Raw genomic sequence first — 16,404 nt, 5'->3', positions numbered from 1 at the left:
ATTATATTGTAAAATGGATGGATGGATGGACGTTTAAAACAAAACTGTTATTATTAATTAGTAAGTATACATTTTTTGAGCATTTTTAGAGAAAATCATATCATTGTAGTAAATTATGCAAATTGCTCAATGATGTTATGGTGACCACGCCCATAGCCACGCCCCCACCGCCACAGGTATCTTGGCAGTTTATGGGAAACACTGCACACCCCCCCCCCAATCCAACGCCCTCGACGCAAATCCCATCGGGGTGATGAAAGGATGGGCAGCGCCTGAGAGCTGCGGCGTGCCACCATGACCCCGCACTCCCTTCCCTCTGTTGCTAGATATCCCGAGATGTATGTTGTAATATGTATATGTGTTTTGCTATGGAGGTTTTTTCCCACTCCAGACTGGGCCCCCTTAGGAGCCCAGTCTAGATTGTATTTTTTTACTCATCCTTCCCAAGAGTTTTACCTTTTTTGCCATCTTTTACTGGGCGCCTTGTGGCGACCCATCAGCGTTCCTGTTCTGTAACCCTGTACACTGTTTGTTTGTCTAATCTTGAACGGGTTTGTGCTGAAAACAAAGTTTTGTTGTACTTGTGCAACGACAATAAAGACCTATCCTATCCTATCCTATCCTAAACAAGCTAGTCAATACTTAAATGCAATATTTCTCAATGTTTTACACCAACCATGGTTTCGGTAGAGGCATGGCTAGGGACGTGGTGGAGGCGGGGCCAATATGGCGCCATCATAAAATTTGCATAATCTGTGATGATGCATATGTTTTGTTTAAAAAGGCCCAAAAAATGCACACATTCATTTAAAAACAAATGTGTGGTATTATTAATCAGCATCAACATATATTATCTAATATAATAATATTATTGTACAAAGTACTTTGTTGAGAATTTTTCAATTTTCAAGACAATGTGTGGATTGAAACATTTAGTAAGGGACCAAAGCGTTGTTGACACTGCCTCTCCTCCCCCGCAAAGAATACTGACCAAAAAGGTAAAGTGGATAAATGTTTTCTTCCTAATCATTGTAGCGACGTGTATGTTCAAGCTAACGAGTTTTGCCATTTTAAACTGTGAATGCACCACAAAACTAGTGACACTGCGTGTGTGTGTTGTTTGTGTGTGTGTGTGTAAGCAGGGCGGCTGGACAGGAGGACAGTTCAGCTAGTTGTTTTTTTGGCTATGTTATTATAAAGAAAGTTGATTCATCACTTCGTTGTTATGTTTGTTTGATATACAGTACTTTGTGTTCAAACTTTCACTAAAATATAAACTTTCATCGAGGCTGAAACCCAATTGGGGCGGCATAGCTCGGTTGGTAGAGTGGCCGTGCCAGCAACTTGAGGGTTACAGGTTCGATTCCCGTTTCCGCCATCCTAGTCACTGCCGTTGTGTCCTTGGGCAAGACATAAGACCCACCTGCTCCCAGTGCCACCCACACTGGTTTAAATGTAACTTAGATATTGGGTTTCACTATGTAAAGCGCTTTGAGTCACTAGAGAAAAGCGCTATATAAATCTAATTAATTTCACACTTCACTTCACAATTATTCATAGTTACATTATTCCTGTTGCTCGCAAATCAAGGTTCCACTTAGAGATGTCCGATAATATCAGACTGCCGATATTATCGGCCGATAAATGCTTTAAAATGTAATATTGGAAATTATCGGTATCGGTTTCAAAAAGTAAAATGTATGACTTTTTAAAACGCAGCTGTATGGAGTGGTACACGGACGTAGGGAGAAGTACAGAGCGTCAATAAACCTTAAAGGCACTGCCTTTGCGTGCCGGCCCAATCACATAATATATACGGCTTTTCATACACACAAGTGAATGCAAAGCATACTTGGTCAACAGCCATACAGGTCACACTGAGGGTGACGTATAAACAACTTTAACACTGTTACAAATATGCACCACACTGTCAACCCACACCAAACAAGAATGACAAACACATTTCGGGAGAACATCCGCACCGTAACACAACATAGACACAACAGAACATATACCCAGAACCCCTTGCAGCACTAACTCTTCCGGGACGCTACAATATACACCCTCAACCCCGCCCACCTCAACCTCATCATGCTCTCTCAGGGAGAGCATGTCCCAAATTCCAAGCTGCTGTTTTGAGGCATGTTAAAAAAAAAAAAGCATTTTGTGATTTCAATAATAAATATGGCAGTGCCATGTTGGCATTTTTTTTTCCCATAACTTGAGTTGATTTATTTTGGAAAACCTTGTTACATTGTTTAATGCATCCAGCGGGGCATCACAACAAAATTAGGCATAATAATGTGTAGGGCTGCAACTAACGATTAATTTGATGATCGATTAATCTGTCGATTATTGATTCGATTAATCGATTAATAATCGGATAAAAGAGACAAACTACATTTCTATCCTTTCCCGTATTTTATTGGGAAAAAAACAGCATACTAGCACCATACTTATTTTGATTATTGTTTCTCAGCTGTTTGTACATGTTGCGGTTTATAAATAAAGGTTTATTAAAAAAAAAAAAAATAAATAAATTAAAAAATAAAAAATAAAAAATTTGCCTCTGCGCATGCGCATAGCATAGATCCAACAAATCGATGACTAAATTAATCGCCAACTTTTTTTATAATCGATTAGTTGTTGCAACCCTAATAATGTGTTAATTCCACGACTGTATATATCGGTATCGGTTGATATCGGAATCGGTAATTAAGAGTTGGACAATATCGGAATGTCGGCAAAAAAAGCCATTATCGGACATCTCTAGTTCCACTGTATGATTCATTCACAAAGTTAGTGACGATGAGGTAACAATAAAGGCGCATGATGAACAGTAATGAAATAACTGACGTGGTCTACAGGGAGCTGCATGTATTTTCCACAAGGAGCACTGACACCATGTATAGACAGCTGCTGGATGATTATTACGTGGGCATTTGGCTCTCAGTCCACCACGTGTTTTGTTCCGTTTATACTATTCCTGCGCTAGAACTACAACCTGTTGCGCCTCCAACATAAAGCGTGGGTTGGGACGAGGAAGAGACAGTCTTAAGACTCAAAAAGGAAAGCTGAAAGAGATTGAGATGCACGGCGCCAAAAAAAGACGCAAATCAGAAACAGATGCCAAATGAGATTCAAGTCAGTGGATATGACTGGCATGTCTCATTATGCGCCGACGCAACACTGGCACGCTATCCTACTGAGGCCTGGCATTATGTCTGCGTTTGCGCTGCTTCGATAGAGCAGGTGACAAATTACAGACGTGTGGACGACAAACAAGTGACAACAATATTGTTGCAAGTGGCAATTCTGGAGGGGATCCAACATCTTCTTAATAGGTGGGGAATAACTCCCCGTTGTCTTATGTGTACATTACTTTGGCAAAAGTATTGAGACGCACTACTTTGTGCGAATCATCTACTAATCTTATGATTGCAGATTTGTGGCACACCTGCGAGGTGGGATGGATTATCTTGGCAAAGAAGAAGGGCTCACTAACACAGACTTAGACAGATTTCTGAACAATATGTGAGAGGGATGATCGTTTGTGTATATCAGGGGTCACCAACCTTTTTGAAAGCAAGAGCTACTTCTTGGGTAGTGATTAATGCGAAGGGCTACCAGTTTGATACACACTTCAATAAATTGCCAGAAATAGCCAATTTGCTCAATTTACCTTTAACTCTATGTTATTATTAATAATTAATGATATTTACACTTAATTGAACAGTTTAAAAGAGGAGAAAACACGAAAAAAAATTACAATTACATTTTGAAACATAGTTTGTCTTCAATTTTGACTCTTTAAAATTCAAAATTCAACAGAAAAAAAGAAGATAAAAACTTAAAAAAAGAATTTATGGAACATCATTAGTCATTTTTCCTGATTAAGAATAATTTTAGAATTTTGATGACATGTTTTAAATAGGTTAAAATCCAATCTACACTTTGTTAGAGTATATAGCAAATTGGACCAAGCTATATTTCTAACAAAGACAAATGACTATTTTTTGTAGATTTTCCAGAACAAAATTTTTTAAAAATATCAAAAGACTTTGAAATAAGATTTAAATTTGATTCTACAGATTTTCTGGATTTGCCAGAATAATTTTTTTGTATTTTAATCATAATAAGTTTGAAGAAATATTTCACGAATATTCTTCGTCAGAAAAATAGAAGCTAAATTGAAGAATTAAATTAAAATGTATTTATTATTCTTTACAATAACATTTTTTTTTTTACTTGAACATTGATTTAAATTGTCAGGAAAGAAAAGGAAGGAATTTAAAAGGTAAAAAGGTATATGTGTTTAAAAATCCTAAAATCATTTTTAAGGTTGTATTTTTTCTCTAAAATTGTCTTTCTGAAAGTTATAAGAAGCAAAGTAAAAAAATGAATGAATTTATTTAAACAAGTGAAGACCAAGTCTTTAAAATATTTTAATGGATTTTCAAATTCTATTTGAGTTTTGTCTCTCTTAGAATTAAAAATGTCGGGCAAAGCGAGACCAGCTTGCTAGTAAATAAATACAATTTAAAAAATAGAGGCAGCTCACTGGTAAGTGCTGCTATTTGAGCTATTTTTAGAACAGGCCGGCGGGCTACTCATCTGGTCCTTACGGGCTACCTGGTGCCCGCGGGCACCGCGTTGGTGACCCCTGGTGTATATAGTAAAAGTTTTAGATCTTTGAGTTCAACTCATGAAAAATGGGAGCAAAAACAAAAGTGTGGCATTGATATTTTTGTTCGGTATAATTTGAACATATCTTTGAAAAGGAGGTTAAAAAAAGATCTGCTTCAGAGGCTATTAATGCTTAATTCATATGTATTAAGCATTCAAGTTGCCTTAATTATTCAAGTCAAAGTTAAGGATTGGGATATTTTGCTTGCTTATTTTGGACATACTTAGAAGAAGATAATTCTGTAAGATGAAACATTTCCACACCAGACAGATGTGTGGAATGGTCACTTCTAAGGTTTTAGTATGTAAGTAAGTATGAAACAACTGTGGGCAGCACAGTCACATAATGGCTCACACATCTGCCACACCTTTAAGAGAGATCAAAATGAAAAATACATGTTTGATACCTACTGGCTAGAAATTCACATACAATGCATCCGGAAAGTATTCACAGCACCTCACTTTTTCCACATGTTGCATGTAAAAAGCCTTATTCCACAAAATTATTTGTGTCCTCAAATTCTACAGACAACACCTTATAATGACAATGTGAAAAGGTTTAAATGAACAAAAAAGTAGTTGTTTTTTTTAATTTGGCAAATTTAATCAATCTAAAAAGATCTAAAAATCATTCACTGCAAAAAGTCAGTGTTCAAAAACAAGAGAAAAAATACAAAAATTAGGGGTATTTTATTTGAACGAAGCAAAATTAGCTGCCAAAAGAACAAGAAAATTCGGCTTGTCAAGACTTTCCAAAACAAGTGAAATTAGCTAACCTCAATGAACTCAAAAATACCTTAAAATAAGTATATTCTCACTAATAACAAGTGCACTTTTCTTGGTAGAAAAAAAAGAGACCTTTTTGCTCAATGTGTTGAAAAATATTCTTAAATTAAGTAAATGCTAGTGCCATTATCTTGACATAATGATATGCGCTCGGCATCATGATTTTTTTTTTTTCATGCTTGAAGTAAGAAATTATTACATTAAAAACGTAGTTTTATACTTGTGAGTGTTGATGACACAGCTTTGCAACAGTTGATATTCTAGTTTCATGCATGTTTTACTCAATATAGGTCATCAAATCTCAGCAACAAGCTGTAATATCTTACTGAGATCATTTAGGACCAAAACCCTTAAAACAAGTAAAACACTCTAAAATAAAATCTGCTTAGTGAGAAGAATTATCTTATCAGACAGAAAATAAGCAAATATCACCCTTATTTGAGATACTTCATCTTACTTAGATTTCAGTTTTTGCAGTGTCTGTACATAAGTATTCACAGCCTTTGTGTCATGTCTTTTGTGTTTTTGTTATTTTTCACAGTTTAGTGGTTGTCCTCAGTGCTCCTTCCTATGTTTGAGTCTATTTATGTTCCAATGCCCTCACCTTTTGTTTACGTTTCTTGTCGCCTTGGACACTAAATGAACACACCAGTTTTTTGTTTAGTGATTAGTGTTCTCACCTGTTTCTGTCCTTAATCATTCCCCTTTATATTTTGGTGTCTCCCAGCCTAAAGTCGCTGGATCAATGCTTGCTCTTCGCGACAATTGTGTTTCTCTTGTTTTTTTCCCCACTCTTAGTAGTTTTCTTGCCACACCAAAGTCTTTTCATGTTGTTCGCTCTTGGCGACTGTTTTCCTTTGCTGCTCGACGCTATGCTAGCGTTTTAGTTTTGTATTTTTGCCTCGCCGTGTTGAATCAAAATTGATTGATGCTCTTCGGAGTCAATGAGAACACAACCATCGCAGCAATGCGACCCCAACGCAACACTTTGCTCAATACTTTGTTGATGCACCTTTGGCAGCAATTACAGACTCAAGCCTTTTTGAATACGATGCCACAAGCTTGGCACACCTATCTTTGGGCAGTTTTGCCCATTCCTCTTTGCAACACCTCTCAAGCTCCATCAGATTGGATGGAAAGCATTGGTTTTCATCCAGAATGTCTCTGTACATCCTCTTAGTCTGGTAATGGAGGTGACCAAGAACCCGAAGGTCACTGTGTCAGAGCTACAGCATTCCTCTGTGGAAATAACTTTCCAGAAGCACAACCATCTCTGCAAAAATTTACCAATCAGGCCTGTATTGTAGAGTGGCCAGACAGAAGCCATCTCTTAGTAAAAAGGTTGGCAAAATGCACCTGAAAGACTCTCAGATAATTAGAAATAAAATGATTTGGTCTGATGAGACAAAGAATGAACTTTTTTGGCATGAATGCTTGGAGGAAACCAGGTCACCAGGCCAAAATCATCCCTACAGTGAAGCCTGGTGATGGCAGCATCATGTGTGGGGGTGTTTTTTGGCAGCAGGAACCAGGAAACTAGTCAGGATGGAGGGAAAGATGAATGCAGCAATGTACAGAAACATCCTGGATGAAAACCAACGCTTTCTGTTATGATCCGCTGCCGGGATCATGTTCAGTTTGGTTTTTGGACTCCCTCAGTTCCCGTTTTTCTGCACCCCTGGGGTTGTTTTCTGTTTCCATGGGTGCTTATTGTTTCCACCTGTCTCTGATTGGTGTTCGGGAGGCTCACCTTTTCCCCGAGCACTAATCAGTAGCACTATTTAAGACTGCCTTTTCCGGTCAGTCAGTCTGGCTTCCTAATTTGCTTCACGCAACAGTTGACGACTTTTGATTCCTGCTATCTGTATACTAGCTTCCACGCTAGGCTCTGTTTGTTGCTAGCTTCCACGTTAGCCCCTTTGGTTTTTGCCTTCCGTGCTTTGAGCACGTTTTTGTTTGTTCCAGTCTGGTTTATTTCTTAAATAAATAATTTCCTACCTGCACGCTGTGTCCGAAGTCCGTCTGCATCCTGGGAGAACAAACCCCGCATCACCATGCGACCCGGTCGTCACAGTAGGAAGCCAGCCTGACTGACCGGAAAAGGCAGTCTTAAAGGACTACTGAAACCCACTACTACCGACCACGCAGTCTGATAGTTTATATATCAATGATGAAATCTTAACATTGCAACACATGCCAATACGGCCGGGTTAGATTAGTAAAGTGCAATTTAAAATTTCCCGCGAAATATCCTGCAGAAAACGTCTCGGTATGATGACGTCTGCGCGTGACGTCCCGGATTGTAGCGGACATTTTGGGACAGCATTGTGGCCAGCTATTAAGTCGTCTGTTTTCATCGCAAAATTCCACAGTATTCTGGACATCTGTGTTGGTGAATCTTTTGCAATTTGTTTAATGAACAATGGAGACAGCAAAGAAGAAAGCTGTAGGTGGGAAGCGGTGTAATAGCGGCCGGCTGCAGCAACACAAACACGTAGCCGGTGTTTCATTGTTTACATTCCCGAAGGATGACAGTCAAGCTTTACCATTGGTCTGTGGAGAACTGGGACATCATAGACTCTTACCAGGAGGACTTTGAGTTGGATACGCGGTACCGTGAGTACGCAGCTGCGGCTTCCAAACACTTGATCGCTTGCCCGTACGTGCATGCCACGTACGTAACTTTGGGGAAATATATGTGCTGTATGAACTTTGCGGAGGTGAACGGTACTTTGGGCTGTGGGATTAAGTGTGTTTTGCGGGTGTTTGATTTGTATTGGCGGGTTATATGGACGGGAGGGGGGAGGTGTTTGTTATGCGGGATTAATTTGTGGCATATTAAATATAAGCCTGGTTGTGTTGTGGCTAATAGAGTATATATATGTCTTGTGTTTATTTACTGTTTTAGTCATTCCCAGCTGAATATCAGGTCCCACCCGCCTCTCACAGCATCTTCCCTATCTGAATCGCTTCCAATGCCCTCTAGTCCTTCACTTTCACTTTCGTCATCCACAAATCTTAAATCCTCGCTTAAAATTAATGGGGAAATCGTCGCTTTCTCGGTCCGAATCGCTCTCGCTGCTGGTGGCCATCATTGTAAACAATGTGCAGATGTGAGGCGCTCCACAACCTGTGACGTCTCGCTACTTCCGGTACAGGCAAGGCTTTTTTATCAGCGACCAAAAGTTGCGAAATTTATCGTCGATGTTCTCTACTAAATCCTTTCAGCAAAAATATGGCAATATCGCAAAATGATCAAGTATGACACATAGAATGGACCTGCTATCCCCGTTTAAATAGGAAAATCTCATTTCAGTAGGCCTTTAAATAGCGCTACTGATTAGTGCTCGGGTAAACAGGTGAGCCTCCCGAACACCAATCAGAGACAGGTGGAAACAATAAGCACCCATGGAAACAGAAAACAACCCCAGGGGTGCACAAAAAACAAACTGAACATGATCCCGGCAGCGGATCATAAGAGCTTTCCATCCAACCTGACAGAGCTTGGGAGGTGCTGCAAAGAGGGATGGGTGGAACTGCCCACAGATAGGTGTGCCAAGCGTGTGGCATCGTATTCAAAAAGGCTTGATGCTGTAATTTCTGCGAAATGTGCATCAACAAAGTGCTGAGCAAATGTTGTGAATTTTTTTTATAAATTAGCAAATAAACAAAATAAAGAAACGTTTCACATCGTTATCATGGGGTATTGTCTGTAGAATTTGGAGAACAAAAACAAATGTATTCCATTTTAGAATAAGGCTGTAACATAACAAAATGTCAAAAAAAGTGAAGCGATGTGATTACCTTCTGGATGCACTGTGCATGTTGGTCTGGTTTAGAGATGTTGGTGTTTGCAGTGGACATTTGTGTGTGGTCTATTTCCTTTGTCAAACTTACAAAAGTTCTTAAAGAATCATCCCTGTTAAGCACGTTCACAAATGCCCACTGCAGAGGATGCTGCTTCTAAGGAGGATATCTTCAATTGTTCCCTCCACTATCCAATTCTCTCACAAATCCATACCATTCTTGTAGCGGGTTTGAGCATGTTGAGAAAGAAACAAATTCATACCAGTTCACTTTGAAGTCTGAGAATCAGCTCGTCTTTGTCCTTCAGCTGCTGCAGCAACGCCTCTTCTCTGCTCCAATCCTTAACACAAGAAACAAGACACAGTTCCATGTTAATTGTGGAGACAATTGATTGATTGCACAGTACAGTACATATTCCGTACAATTGACCACTAAATGGTAACACCCGAATAAGTTTTTCAACTTGTTTAAGTCGGGGTCCACGTTAATCAATTCATGGTACTGGACTGATTTTATGAGCACCAGATGTGGGGTGAATCTATCATTTCTCTTAAATTTTCGCGCCAACTTTTGAGAGAAGAGGCACTCAAACGGTCACTTTTTAATGTTCATGATGTCATAAGGCAGGGGTGTCCAAACTTTTTCCACTGAGGGCCGCACACGGAAAAATTAAAGCCTGCGGGGGCCATTTTGATAGTTTTCATTTTCAAATCATAACAAAATATATGGATTTGGGGTTTTTTTTCCCTTTAGGGCTCCCGGGGACCATAAAGGGTCTAAGTCATTAAAATGTTAAAAACAAGTCAAATTATTTTTATTTTTTTATTATTTAACGCTTACAGTAAATCTCTACAGCAGGGGTCACCAACGCGGTGCCCGCGGGCACCAGGTAGCCCGTAAGGACCAGATTAGTAGCCCGCTGGCCTGTTCTAAAAATAGCTCAAATAGCAGTACTTACCAGTGAGCTGCCTCTATTTTTTAAATTTTATTTATTTACTAGCAAGCTGGTCTCGCTTTGCCCGACATTTTTAATTCTAAGAGAGACAAAACTCAAATAGAATTTGAAAATCCAAGAAAACATTTTAAAGACTTGGTCTTCTTTTGTTTAAATAAATTCATTTTTTTTTTTACTTTGCTTCTTATAACTTTCAGAAAGACAATTTTAGAAAAAAAATACAACCTTAAAAATGATTTTAGGATTTTTAAACACATATACCTTTTTACCTGTTAAATTCCTTCCTCTTCTTTCCTGACAATTTAAATCGATGTTCAAGTAAATTTTTTTTTTTTATTGTAAAGAATAATAAATACATTTTAATTTAATTTTTCATTTTAGCTTCTGTTTTTTCGACGAAGAATATTTGTGAAATATCTCTTCAAACTTATTATGATTAAAATTCAAAAAAAATATTTTGGCAAATCTAGAAAATCTGTAGAATCAAATTTAAATCTTATTCAAAGTCTTTTGAATTTGTTTTAAAATTTTTGTTCTGGAAAATCTAGAAGAAATAATGATTTGTCTTTGTTAGAAATATAGCTTGGTCCAAATTGTTATATATTCTAACAAAGTGTAGATTGGATTTTAACCTATTTAAAACATATCATCAAAATTCTAAAATTAATCTTAATCAGGAAAAATTACTAATGATGTTCCATAAATTATTTTTTTAATTTTTTCAAAAAGATTCGAATAGCTAGTTTTTTTCTTCTTTTTTTCGGTTGAATTTTGAATTTTAAAGAGTTGAAATTGAAGATAAACTATGTTTCAAAATTTAATTGTCATTTTTTTCGTGTTTTCTCCTCTTTTAAACCGTTCAATTAAGTGTAAATATCATTCATTATTAATAATAACATAGAGTAAAGGTAAATTGAGCAAATTGGCTATTTCTGGCAATTGATTTAAGTGTGTATCAAACTGGTAGCCCTTCGCATTAATCAGTACCCAAGAAGTAGCTCTTGGTTTCAAAAAGGTTGGTGACCCCTGCTCTACAGTATATCAACTTCAGGTTGATATAACATTTAAAAAACCAAAAAGGTTTTATGCCTTTTCTGTCAAGACAACTTTGTTTTTTATAATAAAACTGAAATATGCAGTATTTCCCCCACTGCCCTAAACATTCAGAAAGCAATGTTTGATGTGAAGTAATTAGAGCCTTAAAAACATCAATAATGCAAGACACCATTGATATTAATCAATTGTTATTTTTGAGTAATCACAGTGAAAAGATAAATAAAATCCCATTAAATATATTTAGGATACAAAAGGTGCCCCACTCATAAAGTGATACATTTGTATTAGGTTTTTTTTACTTTCAACACTTAAGTTACGAGATCAACTTCAGATATATCTGTCGATTTTACGTTTAAACTATTATTTTGTTTGTTTTATGCTCTTTTGTCAAAGAAAACGTTGATGTTTTTGTATGGCAACCACACAATATATGCAATATTTTCCACATAAAACATTTTAAAGTGAAATATTTTAAATAATTGGAGCCTTGAGTAGGTCAATAATTCATTATAACATTGATTTTTTTTTTTTTTTTAAGCAATGGAAAAAAAATAAAATAAATAAAGATAGACAAAAAAAAAAAAACAGCCTGCATGGCAGCTTTGTGTCAACATTGCAACTTTTTCTAGTTAGATTTCACCTCATTCCACTTTTTGTAATGTTTATTTTTGCAATAGCATTTCCAGAATGTGTGGCGGGCCGGTAAAGAATTAGCTGCGGGCCGCAAATGGCCCCCGGGCCGCACTTTGGACACCCCTGTCATAAGGGAACATGGTACAGTGACATGATATCGCCACTGACCAAGCTAGATGAGCCTGCCCTCTGTATACACGACCACCACATTAAAAGGAGCAGAGCTTTGAAAAAAAGCAGGCTTCTCTACACATCTTCAATTAAAGCCTGGAGCTCTTCTAACTATCCATCAGTCAGGTACTGTCACGTGGGGGGGGGGGTCGCAGCTCACTGCGGGGTCGTTCTCCCGGGATGCAGAACGGGCAACTCCGGACAAAGCGTGAAGGTAGGAGTAGGATTTATTGTCATAAATCCTACACATTACAGAGAGACAGGAACCAAACAAAAGGAAAGCGTGACGTTCGCACGAGAAGCTAAAGAACCAAAACTTAGCACTGGAATCATGAACTAGAAGCCAAGAAACAAGAAATCAACCTACGTGTTGCATACAGCAAACAATGACGCCAGACCGAGTGTGGCGAGCAACGTGAATAAATAGCTCTCTGATTAGTGCTCGGCAGCAGGTGAACGTGCCGAACTCTAATCAGAGGCAGGTGGAAATAATAAGTAACCATGGTAACTAACAAGGGTGCACAAAAACAGGAACTAAGGGAGTCCAAAACTGGCAGAACATAACAAAAACATGATCCGGACCACGGATCATGACAGGTACAGACGTGGGAGCTGTAAGTACATTCAATGATCATTTTAATAATAATAATACCTGGGATTTATATAGCGCTTTTCTAAGTACCCAAAGTCGCTTTACATGTTAAAAACCCATCATTCATTCACACCTGGTGGTGGTAAGCTTCTTTCGTAGCCACAGCTGCCCTGGGGTAGACTGACAGAAGCGTGGCTGCCAATTTGCGCCTACGGCCCCTCCGACCACCACCTATCATTCATTCAGCATTCATTCACCGGTGTGAAGTGTCCTGCCCAAGGACACAACGGCATGGTAAGAGGCGGGGAGCGAACCTGCAACCCTCAGGTTTCTGACACGGGCGCTCTACCCACTACGCCATGACTTGTTTTTGCTTTCGAGAATAGGCTAACCTAGCATGATGTTGCTGTTAAAATGCATAATGTTTAGCATGAAGCTAACATAGCTATGCTTTTTTGATTGATTGATTGACATTTTTATTAGTAGATTGCACAGAAAGGTACATATTCCGTACAATTGACCACCCAAATAAGTTTTTCAACTTGTTTAAGTCGGGGTCTACATTAATCAATTTATGGTAATGAATTGATTGGTGTTGTGAACAATTGTGTCCTCCTGTCCCACTCCTTTAACGTTACGTAATGTTGGCATTTATTATGTTGGACAAGTGCCGAGTAGGGCTGTGGAGTTAAATGGTAGAGATCGATTGTTGTGATCAATTTCTGGTCGATCAGCTGTTAGCATTTTAACTCAGACATGGCGGAAATGTCCGTGACAAGAGCCAATCAGAGTAGACCTTCACTTCGCGTCCGGTTGTAAGTTGCCACAGAAGTAAACCGCATGTGCAAATGTGGAGCTAAACACGCAGCTACGGGCATAGAAATCATACTTGCCAACCTTGAGACCTCCAATATCGGGAGGTGGGGGGGGGGGGTTGGGGGCGGGGTTATTTACAGCTAGAATTCACCAACTCAAGTATTTCATATATATTTCATATATATATATATATATGAGACTGGACATATATATATGTCCAGTCCACAGCTCCACTGTGGACTGGACTTTCACAATGTTATGTCAGACCCACTCGACATCCGTTGCTTTCGGTCTCCCCTAGAGGGGGGGGGTTACCCACATATGCGGTCCTCTCCAAGGTTTCTCATAGTCATTCACCGACGTCCCACTGGGGTGAGTTTTTCCTTGCCCGTATGTGGGCTCTGTACCGAGGATGTCGTTGTGGCTTGTACAGCCCTTTGAGACACTTGTGATTTAGGGCTATATAAATAAACATTGATTGATTGATGATATATATATATATATATATATATATACATATATATATATATATATATATATATATATATATATATATATATATATATATATATATATATATATATATATATATATATATATATATATATATATATATATATATATATATGAAATACTTGACTTTCAGTGAATTCTAGCTATATATATATATATATATATATATATATATATATATATATATATATATATATATATATATATAAATATATAGTTTTTTTGTTTTTTTTTTACATAGAAAAAAAATAAAAATACTTGAATTTCAGTGTTCCGGTGGCTATCCATTAGATGGCAGTATTGTCCTGTTTAACTTCTCCGTTCATGATGAGTATATCATTTCGGCCACCGTGTTCAATGGAGAAGTCTGTTTTACAAAATTTACAGGCAACATACCCCTTCCCCTTCAAACTGTCCTGGATGAACTGAAATTCTTGTTTACATTCGTTTTGGAACTTGCAAGCGTATTTCTTCATCTTGCTCGTCGACGGCGTCGCCACGTCTGTAATTTCCTCGTTCTTCTGCTTCGTCTCCTTGTTGTGTGCGCAGTTGTGCACTCTACTCTCTGAAAGCCCTAGATGTTATGACGTCATTGGGCAGGCAAGCTGTTTATATTGTGGGAAAGCGGACGTGAGAACAGGCTGTCCCCACTCAGTCTCAGGTCCGCATTGAGCTGGAGGGGGCGTGGCCTCCAGCTCCGGCTGAATACCGGGAGTTTGTCGGGAGAAAATCTCTGCCCGGAGGTTGTCGGGAGAGGCGCTGAATACAAAGTATCTGCAACGCAACAAAAGTGTTTAATTATTTGAAAATCACTCAAGAAACTACATGAGGTAATTCCTGAAGGAATTGCGTGTGAATGCTCCAATGCTGAAGTTGAACTGAAATCCTGGATTTTTTTTTAGAATTGTTAAAGTAGAGCACACAATTCCCCAAAAAGGCTGAACATTTTAAAGTTGGAACAGTTTGAATCAGATGAAAAATGTGGGAGTTGTAGAACTTTGAAAAATGTCCCATTGATTTCAATGGCAATTTCCAAAAATTGGGGAATTTCGGGAAAAGCGGGAGTTTTTTTGGAAAATTGTAAAAAAAAAAAAACTTCAATGGTCTGAATGAGTTGAAACGGTTGGTGTTGGAACTTTTCAAATCAGTCGAGAAATGTTGAAGTAGGAACATGTTGAATTGAGAAATGGTAGTACGGAATTCCTGGAATTTCGGGAAAAAAGGGAATTTTTCCAGTTCAAAAAACAACTTTGTTTTTTGTCCTGATTAAGAGGAATGTTTTGACAGTGGAACGGTTGAAGTGGGTTGAAACATGTGGAAGGAGTAGTCGCCAGAAAAAAAGGGTGGAAATAGGGCTTTGGAAAACCAGGAATTCTGGAAAATCCTGGAATTTTTTTGAACTTGGAAAAGGGGTAGTTTGAATTAACAGGACGGTGGAATGGGTTGACAGTGGAATGGTTTGAATAGGTTGAAACATTTGGAAATGGTGGAAGTTTGAAAAATGGCCAATTCATTTTGAATGCGAAAAATGTCCGGGAAAACCTGGGAAATCTGGGGTTGTTTGGAATTTGTCAAGGGACGAATTCCGATTCCGATTCCGGAATAGGCTGAACAGTTTGAAGTTGGAACGGTTTGAATCGGATGGAAAAGTGTGGAAGGTAGAACGCGCCAAAATCTGGAGAAGAAGAAGTTGGAAGTTTATTAAATAGATTCATTTTGGTGTAGAAAGCCATATGACGGTTTGGAGCATTCACACAATTATACGGAAAGCGTGAACATGTGCGTCGAGTCTGTACATCTTGCTACTGCTGCTAGCACACGTAGTATTAGCAGCGGATTAATGTTTTTAATTTGACACCAGCTCTGCTGTATATTTATTAAAGATGATGCACATTTGCAAGTAACATATTTTTCGGAGTATAAGTCGCTCTGGAGTATAAGTCGCACCAGCCGAAAATGCATAATAAAGAAGGAAAAAAACATATATAAGTCGCACTGGAGTATAAGTCGCATTTTTGTGGGAAATTTATTTGATACAAGCCAACACCAAGAAAAGACATTTGAAAGGCAATTTAAAATAAATAAAGAATAGTGAACAACAGGCTGAATAAGTGTACGTTATATGACGCATAAATAACCAACTGAGAACGTGCCTGGTATGTTAACGTAACATATTATGGTAAAAGTCATTCAAATAACTATAACATATAGAACATGCTATACGTTTACCAAACAATCTGTCACTCCTAATCGCTAAATCCCATGAAATCTTATCCGTCTAGTCTCTTACGTGAATGAGCTAAATGATATTATTTTATATTTTACGGTAATGTGTTAATAATTTCACACATAAGTCCCTCCTGAGTATAAGTCGCACCCCCCGGCCAAA

General features: G+C 38.1%; 1 protein-coding gene across 2 annotated transcripts in view; it reads right to left on the bottom strand.

Annotated features, from left to right (window-relative positions):
• ccser1 (coiled-coil serine-rich protein 1) overlaps positions 1-16,404 on the bottom strand; it is a 392,077-nt gene that overhangs the window by 180,006 nt on the left and 195,667 nt on the right. For both annotated transcript variants that reach the window (XM_062025898.1, XM_062025897.1), the window contains exon 9: positions 9,542-9,619. In XM_062025898.1, coding sequence (XP_061881882.1) covers positions 9,542-9,619 — 78 coding nt within the window. The remainder of the gene's footprint in view (positions 1-9,541; positions 9,620-16,404) is intronic.

The sequence above is a fragment of the Entelurus aequoreus genome, linkage group LG17 (genome assembly GCF_033978785.1).
Source record: "Entelurus aequoreus isolate RoL-2023_Sb linkage group LG17, RoL_Eaeq_v1.1, whole genome shotgun sequence".
NCBI classification, from domain to species: Eukaryota; Metazoa; Chordata; class Actinopteri; order Syngnathiformes; family Syngnathidae; genus Entelurus; species Entelurus aequoreus.
This window is presented reverse-complemented; position numbering and strand designations above follow the sequence as displayed.